The sequence below is a fragment of the Impatiens glandulifera genome, chromosome 6 (assembly GCF_907164915.1).
Source record: "Impatiens glandulifera chromosome 6, dImpGla2.1, whole genome shotgun sequence".
NCBI lineage: Eukaryota > Viridiplantae > Streptophyta > Magnoliopsida > Ericales > Balsaminaceae > Impatiens > Impatiens glandulifera.
Genome location: NC_061867.1, coordinates 50,551,900 through 50,571,469, shown reverse-complemented (window position 1 = coordinate 50,571,469; position 19,570 = coordinate 50,551,900). Strand labels below are relative to the sequence as shown.

Genomic DNA, 19,570 nt, shown 5'->3' with positions numbered 1-19,570 from the left:
AATTTCGACCGACTAGTCCACAACATTAACCTTATAAAAAAGGGTCATATATCGCCCCCATATATCAGTCCACAACATTAACCTTATAAAAAAGGGTCATATATCACCCCCATATATCAGTCCACAACATTAACCTTATAAAAAAGGGTCATATATCACCCCCATATATCAGTCCACAACATTAACCTTATAAAAAAGGGTCATATATCACCCCATATAACAGAAACTATTTGACACTAGTGTGGAGATGATTTGTAATAAGGTAAAAAAACAAAGTTACCAAGAAAGCTAATGACTTCCAAAAAGAGAGAATTGTGCTTGAAAATGACATAATAGTTTCAGCAATGGAAATAAGTAAATAAGAAAGCATAAATCTAACATTGAAAGAGAGTTATAAAGAGAAGAAGAGAGTTCCCTGAACTTATATCTAAATAAATAAATCCCTATATAATCTGATTGATGTTTTTCTCAACTGAGGGCCAAAAAAGGTCTACAAGCCAATACACAAAGCCCTCCCACAAAAAAAAAAAACAACAAAATGATGTAATTGTTCTTCAATTCAAGTTATAATTGAAAACATAATTGTGCTAAATGAGTTTTTATGTAAGATCACTGGTTTTTTTGACCATGTGATGGTGGTGGACCTGGTGGTAGAGGAGGAGGAGGTTGCATTCCAGATGGATGACCAAAATTAGATGGTAATTGTCCCATGCCAGCCTGACTTTGATTTCCACCCTAAAAACAAAGAAAAGGGTAAACTTTTTTAATATAATAAAAATTTATGAAACTCGAGGGCCTTTCATTTTGCGACGACAATTACAAGAGAATTAAATTCCAATAATTTCGATTGCATATCCCCTTTTCTTGATTGAAGCAACCATATATGCAGTTACTAAGAGGCCTTTAATCTTCAATCTAATTTTTAATGAGAATCAAACATGTTTATATATTGACTTTGACGATTGGTTAAAGTCTAAAAAGAGTTCACCTGATAGGGATTGTGTCCAGGCATCGGTGGCATCTGACCACCTTGTGGCCGACCAAATGGATTTCCAGGATACATTGGAGATCCGCCATGCATGGGATTCATGCCCATGAAAGGTCCCTGTGGCATTGGTTGATTCATCTGGTTTGCATTACCTTGCATTCCCTGCATATGAAAACATTTAAAAAAATGTTAAAAGGTTTCTCTATAATGTGTGGTATAATTATAAACTATAAATTTCAGAGATTTCTCATTAAGGTGTGGATCATGTTTAGAAACAATCCGAACTTAGTTTGAAACATATTCGTACTCAGATATGCCTAAAAAAGGTGTTATCGGTGAGAGTCGTTTGAAGTTGACTTAATGTCCAGTGTATCTAGCTAGATACACCTTGTGTACCCAAAGGAATCTGAATTTGTATCAAGAATTTTATAGGTGATTTTTTGGACATGTTTGTATCCCAATTCAAAACCAAAAGTGATTCCAAATAGGGTCGTTGTATTAAGTTTTAGTGTCATTGTGTAACATGTCTTAGGGTTAGGTATAATAGAGGGAAATAATTCTTCAAGATGGAATATACGAAGTAGTCCCTTAAGTTTAGTGTCGTTGTGTAACATGTTCTGTTGTTAATTATATTAAAAAAACAAAAATCAAGATTTGGTATCCTTGATTAATAATGTGTATAAATAGATGATTAGGATACTATGCATGAAAATAGTAGAGTTACAATTTGGAAATTCTCACTCTTCTCATCGCCAATTCTTGAGTTACTTTCTTACTCTCACTCGTTTCGTTATTTCCCTCTATTTTACCTAACCCAAGCAATACGCTTGAAGAGGAATAAAGTGAAAAGAACAAAAATCAAGTTCCTCATATTGCACTAATTCTCATTTCTCTGATCAAATCACCTATATCGTGTTGGGAATTAACGAAAGTGAATAAAAATGATTACCATAAGACCGGGTGCTGGCATAGGAAGCGAAGCAGGCATGCCATGTGGCGGAAGTTGGTGAGATGGACGTTGAAAATGAGGATGCGACATCATAGGCATCTGAGGTGATGATTGAAATTGTTGCATATTTGGTGGTGGCATTTGTTGATAAATTTGTTGGGGATTTGTATTAAGAACAGAAGGATGAGGACCAGGTGGAAGAGGAGGAGGTCCTCCTGTAGGCATTGACAAGGACATGGGCGTCTTTTGCTCTCCTTGACCCGATGAATCAATGGACAAAGGCATCGCAAGTCCAACACCTGGAATATTTGAAAGCCCTGGGCCAAAAGGACCAGTAGGAGTTGGAGGTTCATTTGAAGGATAACCGCCTATCATTCTGCCCATATTCTGTTGTTCCCCATAACCTGGTGAAGACAAAGCAACAGACTATATGAATCAAATCTTCAAGATTATAAAATAAAGGACATAGGATTAACAGATTAACGATGTGGAGTTTGAGACTTCTCACGGCAAATGAAAAAAAACTTCATTTTGAGACAGAATAAAATAAGAGAACAATCACTTTCTTTTTTTAGACAGAAGGAAGCTAGAACGACCCTCTACTTAAATCAGGGAGATCTTAGTAGGAATTGAACCTGAGTGGTCTCTTAGGCAAGACTCTTCCACTTGAACTATACAATAGAATTTGTATAAATAAACTATTATTTATATTTATTATTTAAATATACATGTATTTTTGGTTCAAATTATTCTTTTTTATTATTTATTGGCTAATAAATTAAAATTTGTTATTGTTATTATTTACTATTCTCATTGTTTAAATTTAGCTGAGCTGTCCTGGGTGGGTGACTTAGCTGCTTTGTTGTCACTTTTAAAAGAATTAGGATTTTTTTTAAGAAAACTGACATACGACCCCATAACCATGACCTCTCACTTCAGTCATGGTGTTCTTAGTAGAAATTGAACCTGAAACATTTAGTTTTTTAGACAAGACTCTTTCCACTTGAGTTACCCTAGTGAGTTAATATGAGAAAAATAATTGAAAGATGTATAGACGAGAACCTTGGTTCTGATTTGGGCTGAACTTATCACGAGCAGGATCACCTGGTCTATTTCTGCTCCAGAACTTTGTTGTATGGTCATTGCTACCACTGTATCACAAGCAAAATAAGTTTAATATTAAAACTAAAATAGAATGCACAATAGAAGTCTATCTAATTTTTAAGAGTCCTAGTTATATAGAAGCTAACAAACTGTTACGAAAAGAAAGTCCTATAGTTGGAGTAGCGGTTAGTAACCACTTCTAATTTATTTATACTATTTTATTCGTAACCGCCACTAATCATCACTGTCCGGAGGGAGTTAGTCCTACTCATTTCCCCTGGTAACACATGTAAATAAATAACCCCACAATTTTCCAAGACAATTGATCATTTTACAACCAACTTGTTTCTCCACTCTCATGCATGAAAGGATGAGATCAGAAGAGAAAATTTCATATCATCCATGAAGGGTTGTCCATCACTTCGATTTATAGGTATTCATAGTGACAATCGAATCTGGGACCTCAACCTCTTAGTTCAGGCCTCTTACTACTTGAGTTCCAACAAATTGTTTGGCATGTTATGGATAAGTTCTGCAATCATTTTCATAATGCTAAAAGATTGTCATGGGGCTTCAAGTAGAAACTTGCAGATCAACATTCAATGCAACGTTTTGAACCAAGGGAAGCACGATCAGCCAAGTAAAGAATAAAAGTGAAATAAAAAAATTCTCTATTTCCAGCCAGGTCATTAGCCAATGAGAAAGAAACTGTTCCCACATATAATAACGCAAATCATGTCGCAAAGTTTCACCTGCAAAGTAAATATCCCATAGGATGCCATGCAAGATCCCAAACACTGTTATCGTGTGCACCAGCACATTCCATTTGAGGGTCTTCCTCCCTACAAATATAACTAGGCGTCAATAAATAAACTTAACAAGTATTACAAATTGCAAAAAATGCACATATTAATTTCTTATCAGTTTGATGGGTATCAATTCTGTTTTTTTTTTAAGTATGATTGGTATAAAAGAGACTAGATCAGGAATACAAAGAACTTACCCCACAAGCCAGTGAAATATGGAACCATCAAAGCTGCCACTAACAAAATATTCTTCATGAGATGGATGCCAAGCCAATGCTAAAAAATTAGGAGAAAACATGTAACATAGTTAATTAAATTAGAAGAAAATACAATAAACAAGTTAATGAAATATTACCTTTTATCACTTAGGATAAGATATTCATACTAAATCCAAATGTATAAACAAGAAACAAGATCCAAATAATCCACAAAAGAAATCATCATCTTACAGCTCAGGATGCAGTATTCCTTCGCATACTAATATTTTTCATTAAATAAACCGCAATTCAAAGCAGCAACATCTATGTATTGCATCTTATAACGTTTTTTATACTCTATGCGATTTTTATCCCTCTTATCATGTTTCCTCTCACGTCTTGAATCCTAGAGAAGATAGTAGATAGAAGAGTGAAAAAAAATATTTTAAGCCTAGAGAAGTGTTAACCGAATTCACTTTAAGAGTCCCACATAATTTTAAGTTTAGCCTTGAACTACTAAAATGATGAGATTCTGGAAAAGTGTTTGGATTTGGCACCTGTCCCTAATGAACCATCACATTCTTGAACTCCTTACTATCATTGCTCAGAGGATTAATCCTCCACCTCAAAATCCCGCTCCAAGCCCCTTAGTTGTCGGGTAACCTGTCACTATGGAACCTATTGATGACATCTTTAGAGCATTGTCACAAGATGGAACCCCTGAAAAATTGGTCAGTTGTGACCGCATGGAAGTCAAGAGTCTCCATCACCTTCGGGGATGAAGACCTGATGGAAGACAGCTTCAGCCACGCCAGAGCATTACATGAAAGGGTTGACATAGAAAGAAAGTGTGTCCCTTGAACACTCATGGACAATGGCTCGGCTCTAATGTGTGTCCACTAGAAACTGCAAAGAGGGTTGGAATCAACTTGGAAGAGGCAACTCCTGCCGATCAGATAGTCAAAGGACTCGATAGCTCGAAAAGGAGTGTCCTAACCACTCCACCAAACTACTGTCCCTTAATCCCAAAACAGGGGTAAGTAGGCAGACTTATTAGAGATCGAGGCGCAGGGAATACTTATTTTCGTTTTCCTCTTCTTTCCGGTCTCTTATTTTCATAATATAAAATCACTAAAAAATACAAAATATAAAGTGCCCATAAAACTTAATCACAAGGTAAATGGATTACAAGTTTTGTGCCAAATTATACTTCATTAGTAGAGACCGTCTTAGGACGGGCGATTAGGGTGCACACGTAGATGAACTAAGTAGTCGAAGTCATTCACTTGTCGTAAGCAAACACTTATCCAGAATCTCTTCCTTTTCTTAGTTTAGGGTTAAAATTAAAACTAAGTGGCAACTTTAAAAGCTGAATTAGACGTTACCTTTCGACATTTAAATCTCCTAAAAATGAATTAGGTTAAGACTTCTCTAAGCCTAAAATATTTCTTTCACTCTTCTATCTTCTCTAAAGATTCAAGACGAGAGATAAAACATGATAAGAGAAATGAAAAATGCCGGGTACGAAAAAATGTTACACATCTATTAAACTCTTTAAAGAAAATGTCTCAACATGGGAGTGAGCAGGGTCTCCCCGAGGATTGGGATTAGCCAAATTCCAAATTATTTTTTCATAAGCTTACAATACTTTCTATCACATCAACTGTTATCCATCACAAACTTCAACATCCGTTTAAAAGAAACACGCTGTTAAGGGAAGAATTCCTATCACCATTTCAATCTAAGCTTACAATACTTTCTATCACACCAACTGTTATCCATCACAAACTTCAACATCCATTTAAAAGAAACATACTGTTTGAAGGGAAGAATTCCTACTTACCAGTGACATCCTTTTTATGCCCACGGAATGATTCAAGCTCTTTCATAGCTCTTATGTCATACAACTGAAATCATAGGTGCTGAGATTAAATACAAAACAACAATCATCCTAAGAGAATACCGCAAATGGGCAAAATAGTCATTAAATAGGGTGCTGTTCTGCACCTTGATTATATGATCCTTCGAAGCAGCAAGAACCCAATTTCCATTTTCATTCCATTTTACACAGAGAACGGTGTTTTTGTGCCCATGACTGTAAATAATGAAAACAATTCAATGTGTTAACAAGCAGAAGCTATTGAGAATGGGGCAGATAAAGTTTCAGTGCTAACAATGAAGCGAGATCTTTCCCCGACTTTGCATCCCAGAGTTTCACAAGGTTGTCCTTTCCACCTAAGAAGATAAAATTAGTAAGTTGTAAACATTTTGCTGACAAGTATTGAAATTATTAAAAAAAAGGAAAAAATGTAAGACTTAATACCAGAAACTAGTAAAGACTTAGTTGGATGCCAAGCAACACTCTTCACATCCCATCCATGACCTGCATGAGTTTCAACCAGAAAGAATTCTTAAATAGCAAGCACATGTAAGATACCAGCATTGTAGATGCATTGCCAATTTATGGATGATCTTAGAAGATCTCAGAACAAGAATATCAAACAGCAAATAAAATTCATAAAACTCAAAAATTGTTAAAAGTGAAATCATTATACCGAGACTAAACAGATACTATATAGAAGGAAGGAACTGGAAAAACTTAGCCCATACTTGCACTTTATATCATGGTGCAAAAGAAGGATAGTCAGCCAGTATATTCCCTTTTGTTGAGACCGTATAGGGTTCTAGATTCTTACATTATTCGAGTATTTTAAGACAATGAAACAATGGTATCAACTCAACTTCACATGAAATTGTTAACGATCAATCACGAATGAGCTAAATTCACTCGGTATAAACTTCATATGAAATTGTTAACTTGCATATGAAACAATGGTATCAACTCAATTTCATATGAAATTGTTAACTTTTTTTGAATTAAGGAGAACTAGCATGATACCCCACCGCCATGGTTCTCCACTTCCATTCAAAGCGTTTCCGGTGGGAATCGAACCCGTGACCTTTTGGTCTCTTAGGTCGACCCTTTCCACCGGGCTACTCTGGTGGGGTATGAAATTGTTAACTTCATTCTGGAATGAGCTAAATTTACTCGTAGGAGTGACAGTAACAACGGAAGCATGTCCCTTATTGACATACTCCTTTACAACTCTAATTGGGAGAGGCTTTACCTCCCAAAGAATCAGTGCGTCAGAACATGTATGTAGGCGTCTCTGATCATAAGCCTATTATCCTTACTTGTGGCCTTTCCATCCAACCCAAACCACCATTCAGATTTGAAAACGCTCATCTTTGATCACAACTTCGTGCTGGAAGCAGAGAAGTGGTGAGATGCTCAACAAGAAGTTGTGAGGAGACCAGACCATCTTATATCCTTTCGCACAAGTTTAAAAATCTTAAATAATTTATCAATGAAAGGAGGAAAGTCAACTTTTGTTCCCTCCGTTCTAATATTGCTAATGTTTCAAATGATATTGACTTTATTGACAGGTTGGTAGAGGACCGTACTCTTACATAGAGGTTCTAGTAGGAACAATATGATGGAAAGACTCGATTTTCTATATAAGTGGGAAGGATACAAAGCTAGAAAAAGATCTAGTTGTCTTTGGCTCAAGGAGGGGACTCTAACACCCAATTTTTCCATAATTTTGCAAACTTCCGTAAGAAGACTAACTAGATCTCTATCATCAAGGTCAATGAGGATGAGATTGTTGACACAGTCGCCATTAAGGACTATATTCTCAATTTCTACCAAGACCTTACGGAACAGTATAGGGACAGACCAATTCTTGGAGGGAATTCTATTGAAAAAGACTTTACTGTTGAGGAAATTTGGGAGGTCGTCGCTAGCTGCGATGGAGATAAGGCACCGGGGACGACAGATACACAACTGCATTCATTACAGAATTCTTCTGCTTTAAAAATGACTTTATCGATTCCTTTAGGCACTTTCACACAACAGTCTCCTTTGAGAAGAGTTGGAATTCCAGTTTTATTGTCCTGGTTAAGAAGATTCAAGGGGCAAGGATGCTCAAGCACTTCAGGCCTATCAACCTCTTAGTCTAGCTTCTACAAAATTCTGGCAAAATCTTTTGCGAATAAATTTAAGGTTACCCTGACACATCTTATCTCTCCCAACCAAATGGCTTTCGTACAAGACAAAAAGATTATAGACGCAGCCCTCATTGCCAACGATTGCATCGAGATTTTATTCACTCCAGGAAGGGGAGGGGATGCATCTGCAAACTGGATATTGAGAAAGTTTTTAATCACATTAACTGGGATGTTCTTCTGCTTATCCTTGGCAAGATGGGTTTCAGAGCGAAATGGAGGAGTTGGATCAAGACTTGCATCTCTGAGGCAAGGTTCTCCGTTATCATCAACGGTGAAGTCTGCGGCTTCTTCCAAAGCTCGAGGGTGATCCACTTTCCCACTTTTGTTCAATGTTGTTATGGAAGCCATTTCCAAACTTTTTTAGAAGGCAAGTAGTGCGGGGCTTTTCATGGGTCTAAACTTAGGACTTCGAGAAGACCTAACTATTTATCTCACCTCTTTTTTTCTGATGACACTCTTTGCCTTGTGGAACCTAGTGCAGATAATCTTATCGCACTTAGAAAGATTTTGATTATTTTTTAAGCTGGCTCGGACTCAAGATTTATAGGGACAAGTCTGAGCTCTTTTACATTGACGACGTTCCGAACACTCAAGCATTGTCCGGTATCCTCGACTTTAAAATCGGCTCCCTTCCCTCAAAATATATTGGCTTCCCTCTTGGAGCCAAACCAAGTTGCAATGACATCTGGAATCCCGTTATTGAAAAGATGAAAACTAGGTTAGCTATAGGAAGAGCAAATTTCAGTCTAAGGTGGCAGATTGGTTTCTCATCAAGAACTCTCTCGCTACCGTCTCCACCTATATGATGTCACTTTTTCCATCCCTATATTAGTGGCTTATAGAATGAAATCTATTATGAAAAACTTTCTTTGGGGTGATTCGAAGGCTTCTCACATAGTCAGATGGGACACTGTGAAGTTGTCCATCTCCGAGGGCGGGCTTGGAATAAAAGACTCTCTTCAATACATCCCTCCAATGAAAATGGTGGTGGAGGTTCACCAACGAAAGTGACAGTTTTTGGAAGAACGCACTGATTTCCATGTACGGCCTTCGCAACCATGAGTGGATGCCTCTTTCAGGGAGATCATACCGGGAAAAAAGTCTGTGGGGACGCCATCCCCTTTTAACCTTCTTAGTGGGTAACGGTAAACAAGTCAACTTTTGGAACAACCCTTTACTCCCAACAGGAAAATAGGTTGTTTCTTTTAAGGATCTCTTTGAGCTCACCGACAAAAAAAAAAAGCTAGAGTGGCGAACTTCTTCATACTCATCTCTGGAATTCTTAATTGGAAGATCCCCTTTCAACGCAGACTCTCACATGAAGAAGAGGGAAGACTATCTAGACTTATTGACTCATTTGCACATGTTTGCATTCATTTAGAGACGGATGACAAGTTTATACAGAATGAATCGAATCTCCTGATCAAGGCTAGCACCATCTATCATGCAACTCTTTCAGGGCCCAACTCATTTTCCTTGGAAAGTGTGGAAAACTAAAACCCATACTAGGATATCTCATTTTTCTTGGGAAGCACTTCATGGGGGTCCTCACTACTATTAAGCTTCAAAAGAAAGGGATGTACCTGACTAGTAGGTGTTGTATTTGCGAGAAGAGTGAGGAAACCATCGATCACATCCTTCTCCAATGTGTTCTTGCAAGAGACATGTGAGCCCTCTTGCAGAGCTTGCTCAACATTCATTGGGATGTGCCTCTGACTTTTGGGAGAAATGGATCAAATGGGGAAAGAGCAATAATATTGCGGACGACTGGAAGTCCATCCCCCTCATCTGGTGGTGGACAATCTAGAAAGAAAGGAACAGAAGAACCTTCCAAGAGAGGAGTTATGGCACCGAAAGAATAAAACGATTTATGCTCCAACTGTTTGCCTCTATTCAGAATAGGGTTTTTGTACCGGATGGAAATTGTTTGACCTTATCGGCATCTAGTCCCTAGTTTAGTCTTTTGCTTTATTATGTTTTCTGTTTTCTTTTTTTACCTCCCCATTTGTATTACTATTGAACACTTCTTGCGCTCCTTTCATCTAATGAAAGTCGACATTTTTCAAAAAACTAAAAAAGACTATAGTTGACCCAATAAGTTGTGGAGCTGTTGAGTTGAGCCAGATAAGTTAAATACTCTATATCTCATTTCATATGATATAAAATTCATCATTTTAATGTCACTAAATATGTGCTAAAGATGCCAATTTTGTATACTTTCTGTATCAAATGACCATTTTTTCCTTCACAACTTTCATGAAACTTCTATATAAATTGGGTAAAAATAAGATGTTAGGGCAATCTAACATTCCAAAAAAAGACGTTAAGGCAATCTTATCTCCAAATATGTGAACATCATATGAAATGTTTTACCTCACGCCAATGGAAAAAGTCATTCATGTAAGAGATACAGTTGTCAATCAACAAGAGAAAATTGTAACATTACCAGTTAAAGTGCGGTCTTCTTGGCATCGAGCAAAGTCCCAAACTTTGACTGTAGTGTCATCAGAGCAGGAACAGAATTTTAGATCAGTCCTACAGAAGCTGTAAACAATCTTTTATGAGACTAGTGAAGAATACAAGCATAGCACATGTCACTAGCTTTAAGTTACATAATTAAAGAAGTAATTTAAAAATACACTACTAAAGTATATAAATAAATTATTTGTCATCAAGATTGACAATTTAATCATATATATTGACAGAAATGGAAAATAATTTTATAACACTATAGAAGGGGATTAGAGGAGGAGAGACCTAGAGAAAGATAGGATAGCGATTACACATTCCACCCACACCCTACCAACTATAAAGCTAGACTTAAATACTCACCAGTCACCAGAACTGCCTTTATCCCCTACTTGCTAGTATATACCCTTACGCTACCGTAGATTAGAAGTCTATGTAAAGATATTTAATATTAATACAAAAACATTGTATGATCATTTTAAGATTAGAATTATCATAGTGATGATTTCATAAATGGTATTTTAGGGATTTAGGAAATGGATGACCCATTAACACACTTTTATATATGATACAAATACAAATTAAGTACATCTGTCTTATTACGAGCACAACAGCACCCAATAAGAATACCTTACGTCACGGACTGATTCTTTATGAGCAGATTTATGGACCTTGACATTATTCATGTTGTTCTGCCAGTACCTGTAATTATTCACTCAAAAATAAGGAACAAAACAATGATTTCACAGAATCAAGCAAAATAATAGAGTCTCCAAAAACACTTACTTTATTGCCCCACCATCATCTCCAGTCACCATCCAATTCTCATTGTAACTCCATACCATAGACCTAATTGCTTGATCATGGGCCTGTAATATATAACAATGATTGTATTTACTGATACAAAAGAAAAATAGATAACATATTTGCAGAATCAACATATCTGCATTTAATGATTGTATTAAGAGTTCTAATTTGACTTTGAATTAAGAATTAGATACCTGCAGAATCATTTCAAAGTTGAATGACTGGCCATTCCAAAGTGTGAACTCTCCACTTTGTGATCCTGTGATAAGTCTCCTTCCGCTAGGAGTCCACTTTAAACAGATTTTTCATGTTAGAGGAGACCCCATAAAAAGAGATATCATATGCATCTTTTAACACTTTCAAATTTTGGAAATAGCAATGCAATGAACATTTTTTAAAATATACAGGAATGATCAGGCAATAGAAGATTTTAAGGGGCTAGCAGAAGCAAAACTAATTCACTAGAGTCAGATTGAAGATAGTAGAAAGTAAGATTCTCTACAATTCTCGGATTTGATTAAAGGCTCAAGTTCTTGTATTGCTATTTACTGGGAAAGTCTGAGAAAATTTCGGATCAATCAGACAGCAAACAAGCCCAAGCAGTGCTATAAGAGTGTGGAACTTGATGCTGGGATAAGCTACAGGATGTTTAGAGAGGGACCTATAGGTTGCTTCTGCTATACTATTGGAGGAAACAGGAATCCCTATAATTCCAGGATTTATTAACCTTTTCATGAATTTCAATTGGTTTATCTCTATGTAACCTATATGTAGGCATCAAATCCACGAGACATCAATGAAAAACCATCATGTTCCAACACTTGAAACTGAAAAACCATGGACAAAAGTAGATGGAATAAGAGAGAAAGTATTAGCATTAATTTCTCATAACTACTGTGTGAAACAATACCATAACTACACATCTTGCATTTTTTTCTAATGAAAAGTTGACCTTTTTCAAAATAAATAACTTTGATTGGTCATTTCTACTCAATATTTAGCAATAAGGTTGACCAAAGAGTCCATGGGATTGGTGTATTGCTGATTTTTAAGCATTGTAAGAAAGCATTTCACTTGAAAGTAATTCAATTGTGACGGATGAGGAAATATGACATGACTGAAATAATTGAATTAAATTTGGGGATAATAGTTCACATGGGATCAAAATTCTATCAATGGTTTGGAGTTTTTGTACATTCTTGTGTTTGAGTTGTTTGCTTTAGAGAATTGAGTATTGTTAATTTTAATTGAATTGGTTTGTGTTTGGGTGTGAGGGGTGTGTGTGTGTGGGGGGGGGGGGGGGGGGGGGGGTTAGATTTGGTTGTGGGAGGGTTTTGATTGCGTTTTGTTTATATTTTTGTCGTTGTGCTTAAACGACGTTTTATAACACATAAAGAGATAAATATATATTTGTATTGCCAAAAAATTGGGGCACAAAGGACAAAGTAACCAGATAATATTCAAAGAACAAGTAACTTCAATACCAACAAAAAGTTAAAAAGAGTTAATTAAGACACACCACAACACGATTAATTGAACATCGGTTTTTGTTCAAAGAAGTGTGAACAAACTTAGCAGCAAAACCACTGGATGCATTGTCTTCATAAGCAGCTGTTGGTAACATCTGCAAAAGACAAAAATTAACGAAGATGACTATCAGAGAAATGGTTACTGTAACTCCTTATCGTAGCTAAATGAACCAAAAATATTAGGATACCAACCCAATCCAAGTTCAAAATATCAAAAGATCAATACATGTATTGACAATAGGAATTTCAAAAGGAGTATGATTTATGTTCACTAACATCAATGGCTGCAGCTTGGGTGGCCTGCACAAATGGTCTATCCCTTGAATCACGCTGCCACATACGAGCCTACAGAGGAATCAAATCACCAATCAAGACTACAAGTTTCACAAATTCCAACAAAACCAATATGAAATTAAGAATCTAGAAGTTAAAGTGTTCAAAAAGCCAAATGTTAACCGGACTTTCCGAGCAAACAAACAGATAGAGACAAAGAACTTTCAGAATAAGGGCATAGAGAGCTGGAATAAGGGAGAATTGTGAACAAAACATAGCAACAATAGTAAATCTCCTAAGACATGTGGATAAACACTATTGCATTACTAAAGGGAATCACGCATACAACAATGTACAATGAGTTAGGTTGCACAAATTACCTGAATATACTTCACAACAGTGCTGGTGTAATCAACAGATCTTCTTTGTCCAATCTTTCTCATCCTTTTTGCATTAAAACTATCATTTTGAGCTGCATCATTTAGCAGAACCAGGTTAAATACACTGTTTTGACTTTGTATCCTGTAAACTGTTTTTTATTAAAACAAAATTGCTGAAACAATTGTACATTAGTGCATTCCTTGGCCTTTTTCATTGATATAGGTTATTTTTTTGTTTTGTTTTTGCGATACTATGCAATGTTTGGTATCTTTTCATTTTGATTCCTTGTTTTGTAGGTGGCATAGTCTTGCATTTATTAAATTAAGGTCCTGGCCTTTCCCAAAACAAAATTGTATATTAGTATAAAGTTGTGAAACTTCATGTTGTTTAGAAATGCCAATAGAACTACTATTACAAAACAGATTTAGTAGTATAGTACTTATGCCTTCAAGATTAAGTTAGGTCATCTTCAGCTTATATTCCCTTCTAACTATTCATTGCATCCACAAAATAAACCTTGATTTATTTGTTCTAGACATGTGCATTTAGATCATTAGAGTCATTTAGGTCCCTTAATAAATCTAGTCTAAGTTCAATTAGTAGACAATGTAAGAATTGATAATTAAGAACACTACCGTTCATCAGCATGAGATATTCAACTCAAGAAGTATAGTCTTGCAATTTGTCAGTGCAAGAACCTATAACTAGAAATGAAAAACAAAACAATACAGCACATTTAGAACTTTTTTTTCTAAATCAAAAAGAAAACATGGGATAGAATGAAATTACCATCAAATGGTGGATGAGACATCTGCTGACCAGGAGGATGATGATAATCCGGTTGACCACCACCAACATTGGCGGAAGAAACAGGTGGCGGATGACGCATCGATGGAGGAAGTGGAGGCTGAAACTGTTGACCTCTAGAGAAGTCTCCGAGTGGCATATGCTGCTGCTGAGGGTGCATTTGCGGTGGTAGCGGCGGCGGTTGCTGGGGGTGCATTTGCGTAGGCATCTGTTGCTGCTGCTGGGGGTGAAGTTGCGGGGGCATCGGCGGCTGCTGCTGAGGGTGAAGTTGCGGGGGCATCGGCGGCGGCTGTGCATGTCGAGGCGGCTGCTGATCACCGTACATCATCTCTTCGTCGCGGGAATTGGTGAATAGGTTGCAATGATAATCTGATTAGGGTTTTATTAGAAGTGAAGAATCGGTGGAAAATGGACTAATGCATCAGATTAGGGTTTATCTATTCTCTCCCGCTCTAAATTTGGTTTGCTTTCATGATACCACTGAAGAACGCAAACATATCTGTAATACTTGTTTTTTTTACATAAATTATAATTATTTGATCTACATAATTCAAAACATTTTTTTTTATAATAACAATAATTCAATTTTGTCATGAATTAATTCGCGGGTTAACGCGGGTATTTGCGGGTTAACGCGCGGTATTAGAATGATTGGTGATGATTTTGAAAAGTCCGAAATTATTTGATAAAAAAAAATTAAAGAATATTAATATATAATAATGAAATAAATATTTAAAATAAATATTATTTTAATATTATGGTTAATGAATTAATTAATTAATACGAAGAATAAGTTTAAAGAAAAATAATATTTAATTATATTATTTTTAATTAAATAAACACAACCGAACAAACTCCGAATAATAAAAAAAAGTTAACTTATTCTAAACAATTTATTAAAAAATAATTTTTCATTCATTAATTTAAAATAAATAATTTATTTCATTCATATCTTTAATTCAAATAAAACAAAATTAATTTTATTTTTTATTTTATCAATTTTTAAAAATATTATCACATGTAAAAAATAATAGTTTACAAATAACTATATTTTTAATGATAAGAATAATAATTCAATTTTGTCATGAATTAATTAGCTGATTAACGTTGGTATTAGAATGATCGGTGATGATTTTAAAATCCAAATTTATTTGATAAATTTATTTTTAAAGAATATTAATATATAATAATGAAATAAATATTAAAATAAATATTAATTTAGTATTATGATTAATGAATTAATTAATTAATGTGAGAAATAAGTGTAGAGGAAAATAATATTTAATTATGTTATTTTTAATTAAATAAGCACACCCTAAAAAACTTCGAATAATAAAAAAAATAACTTATTCTAAAAAATTTATTAAAAAAATATTTTTTATTCATTTTTAATTTAAAAAAAATAATTAATTTCATTCATATCTTTATTTCAAATAAAAACAAAATTAATTTTATTTTTTATTTTATTAATTTTAAAAAATATTTTCACATGTAAAAAGAATAGTTTACAAATAAACATGTTAAATTATTTATGTATTTTAAAGCTGGTATGAAATATTTTATATTTAACCATTTTTATTAATTCATTTATTATGCCCAAATACAGGATTTTGAGTAACTCAACAATTATGTGGATAATCATTAGTTTTTTATTTTATTTTTTATCAAGAAGGTAAATAATTCGGTTATTATACAACTTTATTCACTAAAATTATATATCTCTAATTAATAATTATTTTAAATAAATAAATTTGAAATAATTAAAATTAAGACCAAATCAAAATAATTAATTAAAATAATTATTTGTTAAATTAATCTCAATTAATTAAAATTAAGATAAAATCAAAATAAATCATCTGAGATAAATATTGAATTCATTTTAATTCTAAATTAAATATTTAAAGGCCAAAAATACACACAAAAATAAATAAACAAAATAAATATTTATGTTTATTAAAATAATTGTGTATATTCTGTAAGATTAAATAAAGTAAAAGGAGTGAAAAATAATTAATTTCAAACAAACAAGTTCCAAGCCTGGAAAAACTTCGTGATCTAGTGTAACCGAAAATAGAATAAACGGTTGCAGCAGACCACACAACCATGAAAGAACGCCAAGGCCTCTTCCAATGAACAACAGCCAATTGCGTCGTCCGCTACAACAAAAACATAGCGCTTCCGCGTAGTACCAGATCAACTAACGCATGGATCAACATTGTTAGCCTAAACGCGTATGGAACGTTGGACGCCAATGGAACACTACGCCCAAACACGCATTCATGTTTTGGCCTAAAACGACGTTGCTTCAACCCCGGCTTGTCTTCTTCCTCACGACGAACATGATGAACATCAGTCGTAATCTTTGATATTTCAAAGATGAATCTTCATTGATAATTCACCAAACAAGTTGATTCAAAAACTAAAATGGTCACCATGGCATAGAGATCATTTCACCTATGATCATAGGCTTGATCAGTTGCCTAACTGGATGAAGACGGTCGAAAACATACAAAAGTCATTAATGACCTTTTATCTGAAATTTGATTCACTTGTGTCCTCAATCGACTTAGGAAAGCTATAAATAACTTATTTGGCCAAGACGAAGCCGCCATTTCTTGCACCGAGAAAGGATCATGAAAACCAAGAACAATTCGTTTCAACATCTCTGATGTTCGTCTCTTAGCTTCTTGGACTCAAAAAGCAAATATGAAATACATAAAGATGGGCGACTTTAAGGATCAGAAAAAACTTCTATGTTTGGGTGGGCACCTATCACCGAGGTTCATTATATGGTATTAACTATTAAGTATAACACTGACTCTACCTTCCGCCTCATCATTTCTCTATATAACAACTTTTTCACACTCACCTTATGGAAGACATCAAACTGCACCAAACTAGGCAGCATGTGAGGTCGTCGCATCATATTCACTCGAGCATCCATCTGGTAAGGAGTCTCATTGTCACTTGCGAACAAAAAAGGAGGTTTTAGCCCTTCAGTTGAAAATAATCAAGAGTGGGCATTAGAGGCTCTTCTCTTGGAGGGAAAAGCTGAAGTGCGAGATCTTTACGGCACAACATATATGCTCACTCTTTCATCGGAAGCAAATATCAATAAGGTTATGATGAACAAATAACCATGTTATGGACACAAAATATTTTTTCAAAGATGGAATCATTTTAGCGGATGTAACCAAATGTCGGAGCTCTCCAAAGACTCTTGGATCAGGCTTGTAGGTCTTTCGATTCACCTGTGAAACTAGGAAGCTCTCCAAAAAAAGATATATGTATAAGAGAATAAAAATAAAAGTTATTTTTATTAATAAATTTATATCATATATTGAGAAAAATTAAGATAAAAAATTTAATTTTTTTATTATATATAATGTTATTATAAGCACTAAAAATCTACACTCTAATTTATAATATTAAAATAATTGTTTTGACTTATTTTTAAATAAATAGAATCAAAATAATTAACCTCATGCCAAAAACTAATTAAAACAATTAATTAGGTTAATTATTGGATAATTAAAGTCTGATTAATTAAGGAAAATGATCAAAATAATAAAAATAAAACTATTTGAGATAAATGTTGTACTCATTTATTTTAGAAAAATTAAGGGACAAAAATAAATAATTTAGAATGAACTGTTGTATTCATTTCATCTAAAACAATTATTTATTTAACCCTAAAAAAATATTTTAAAGAAAATTGGTAAAATATTTGTCATATTTATTTTAATATTTTGTGTATTTAAAAATTTCAAAATTAAAGTCAAAAAGGTGAAAAAAATTAATTTCAAACAAACCCTTAAAGTTTTAAAATAAAAATAAATCTGTAATCGGGTGTAGCCGAAAATAATACAGTAGGAACCGCCTCCAACGGATGGACGCTGGAATCCCATCCAATGTGTTAGAGTGCTCCGCGTAGCCCGTTGTAACGAAAGTAGCGCCCTCCCAAGACGCAGGAGAACAACTAATTGGACGTTAACCCCATTAGCCAAAATACTAACGGAACGCCTAGACGCGGACGAAACGTGGACAGAATTCCATACGCGCATGAAACAATGTCGTTTTGACCTCCAATCGTCTTCTTCATCCCGACGCCGTGTGGATAAGGATGAAGAACCATGGTTGATTTTGCCAAGTTGAAACTTAATCGTTAGTCCACCATTTCAACTCATTTAATGCCTGAAATAATCACCCTACGATGGTGATCAATTTTACCTATCAAAATAGAGATGATTCATCCCTATTCAGGTGACTTAAGCCAAAAATAGTCAAAAGGCATTAATTCCTTTTGGCGATTCAGGCCACCAGAAGCCTCCACCGACTCATGGCAGCTATAAATAGACTCATTAAGTCATTCCCAAACAAAGAGAATCCAATTTCCCCTCTCAAATCACGATTTTACAAAAATACGCCATTGAAGCTCAAAACTTCTAGATTTTTCGAAAAATCTATTTGAAGCCTTAAAATTTAGATTTGTGCATTACAAAAGCTTCCCTAAGGATCAAGGAGTGTTCTTTAATCCTTGATAAGGTTCCAATCACCCTCTAATTCATATTTACAATTTTAATTTGAAGTTTTTATATTTTAAATTGTATAAGCTTGTATGACTGATGTTTATGGTATTTTATGGATAGAAACCGATCCTATGATCATTTAAAAACTATTTGGATATGATAGAACCGATCAATTGATCTAAATTAGGGATGACAATGGGTACCCTACCCGTCAGGTAGTAAAGTACCCATTCTTGAACCCTATTTTATGGCAACATGTATCTCTACTTTTATCCCCATCCCCGATTCATCAAATACCCGATCTCCGACGGGTACCCAATTACCCAATTAAAAAACTAATTATGAGATTATAATGTTTGAAAAAAAATATAAATAATTGTAAAATTAGTAATATCAAAATATTAAAAATACAAATAAAAACATTACTTACATATATACTTTTATTTGATAGATGTTGAGAAGATAAACTAAAGTGAAAAATAAAATAAAATGATAGTTGAAAAAAGTTACAAGATTGATTATGAAAAATGATGAAAGGATGTAATATTTTGGTATTAAAGTAAACTGAAGATTAAGATTTATGTAGAGAATATTTTCTTGGTAATATAAAAAATTTAAAGATGGAGTGAAGTGTAATTATGATGATATTAAGAGTGGAGT

The 19,570-nt window shown here is 34.4% G+C and overlaps 1 protein-coding gene across 1 annotated transcript; it reads right to left on the bottom strand.

Annotated features, from left to right (window-relative positions):
• Window positions 1-416: 416 nt before the first annotated feature.
• On the bottom strand, window positions 417-14,874 carry LOC124941407 (flowering time control protein FY). Its single transcript, XM_047481727.1, has 18 exons — window positions 14,364-14,874; window positions 13,574-13,665; window positions 13,197-13,265; window positions 12,911-13,015; window positions 11,586-11,681; window positions 11,371-11,453; window positions 11,215-11,286; window positions 10,562-10,659; window positions 6,368-6,427; window positions 6,219-6,279; window positions 6,052-6,139; window positions 5,888-5,951; window positions 4,045-4,123; window positions 3,794-3,883; window positions 3,000-3,088; window positions 1,938-2,341; window positions 989-1,150; window positions 417-735 (listed from the first exon to the last, which is right to left on the bottom strand). The coding sequence occupies exons 1-18, from the start codon at window positions 14,707-14,709 to the stop codon at window positions 610-612; spliced, it is 2,184 nt and encodes a 727-aa protein (XP_047337683.1). The 5' UTR covers window positions 14,710-14,874; the 3' UTR covers window positions 417-609.
• Between the last annotated feature and the right edge of the window lie 4,696 nt (window positions 14,875-19,570).

What these genes read in the sequence shown, in the direction of transcription:
- LOC124941407 (XM_047481727.1), bottom strand. Translation starts at nt 14,709, where the DNA reads ATGATGTACGGTGATCAGCAGCCGCCTCGACATGCACAGCCGCCGCCG. An exon ending in GTCTCATCCACCATTTGATG is followed by an intron (nt 13,666 to 14,363) that starts GTAATTTCATTC and finishes TAAATGATGCAG; the next exon opens with CTCAAAATGATAGTTTTAAT. An exon ending in CAGCCCAAATCAGAACCAAG is followed by an intron (nt 2,342 to 2,999) that starts GTTCTCGTCTAT and finishes TGTCTTCACCAG; the next exon opens with GTTATGGGGAACAACAGAAT.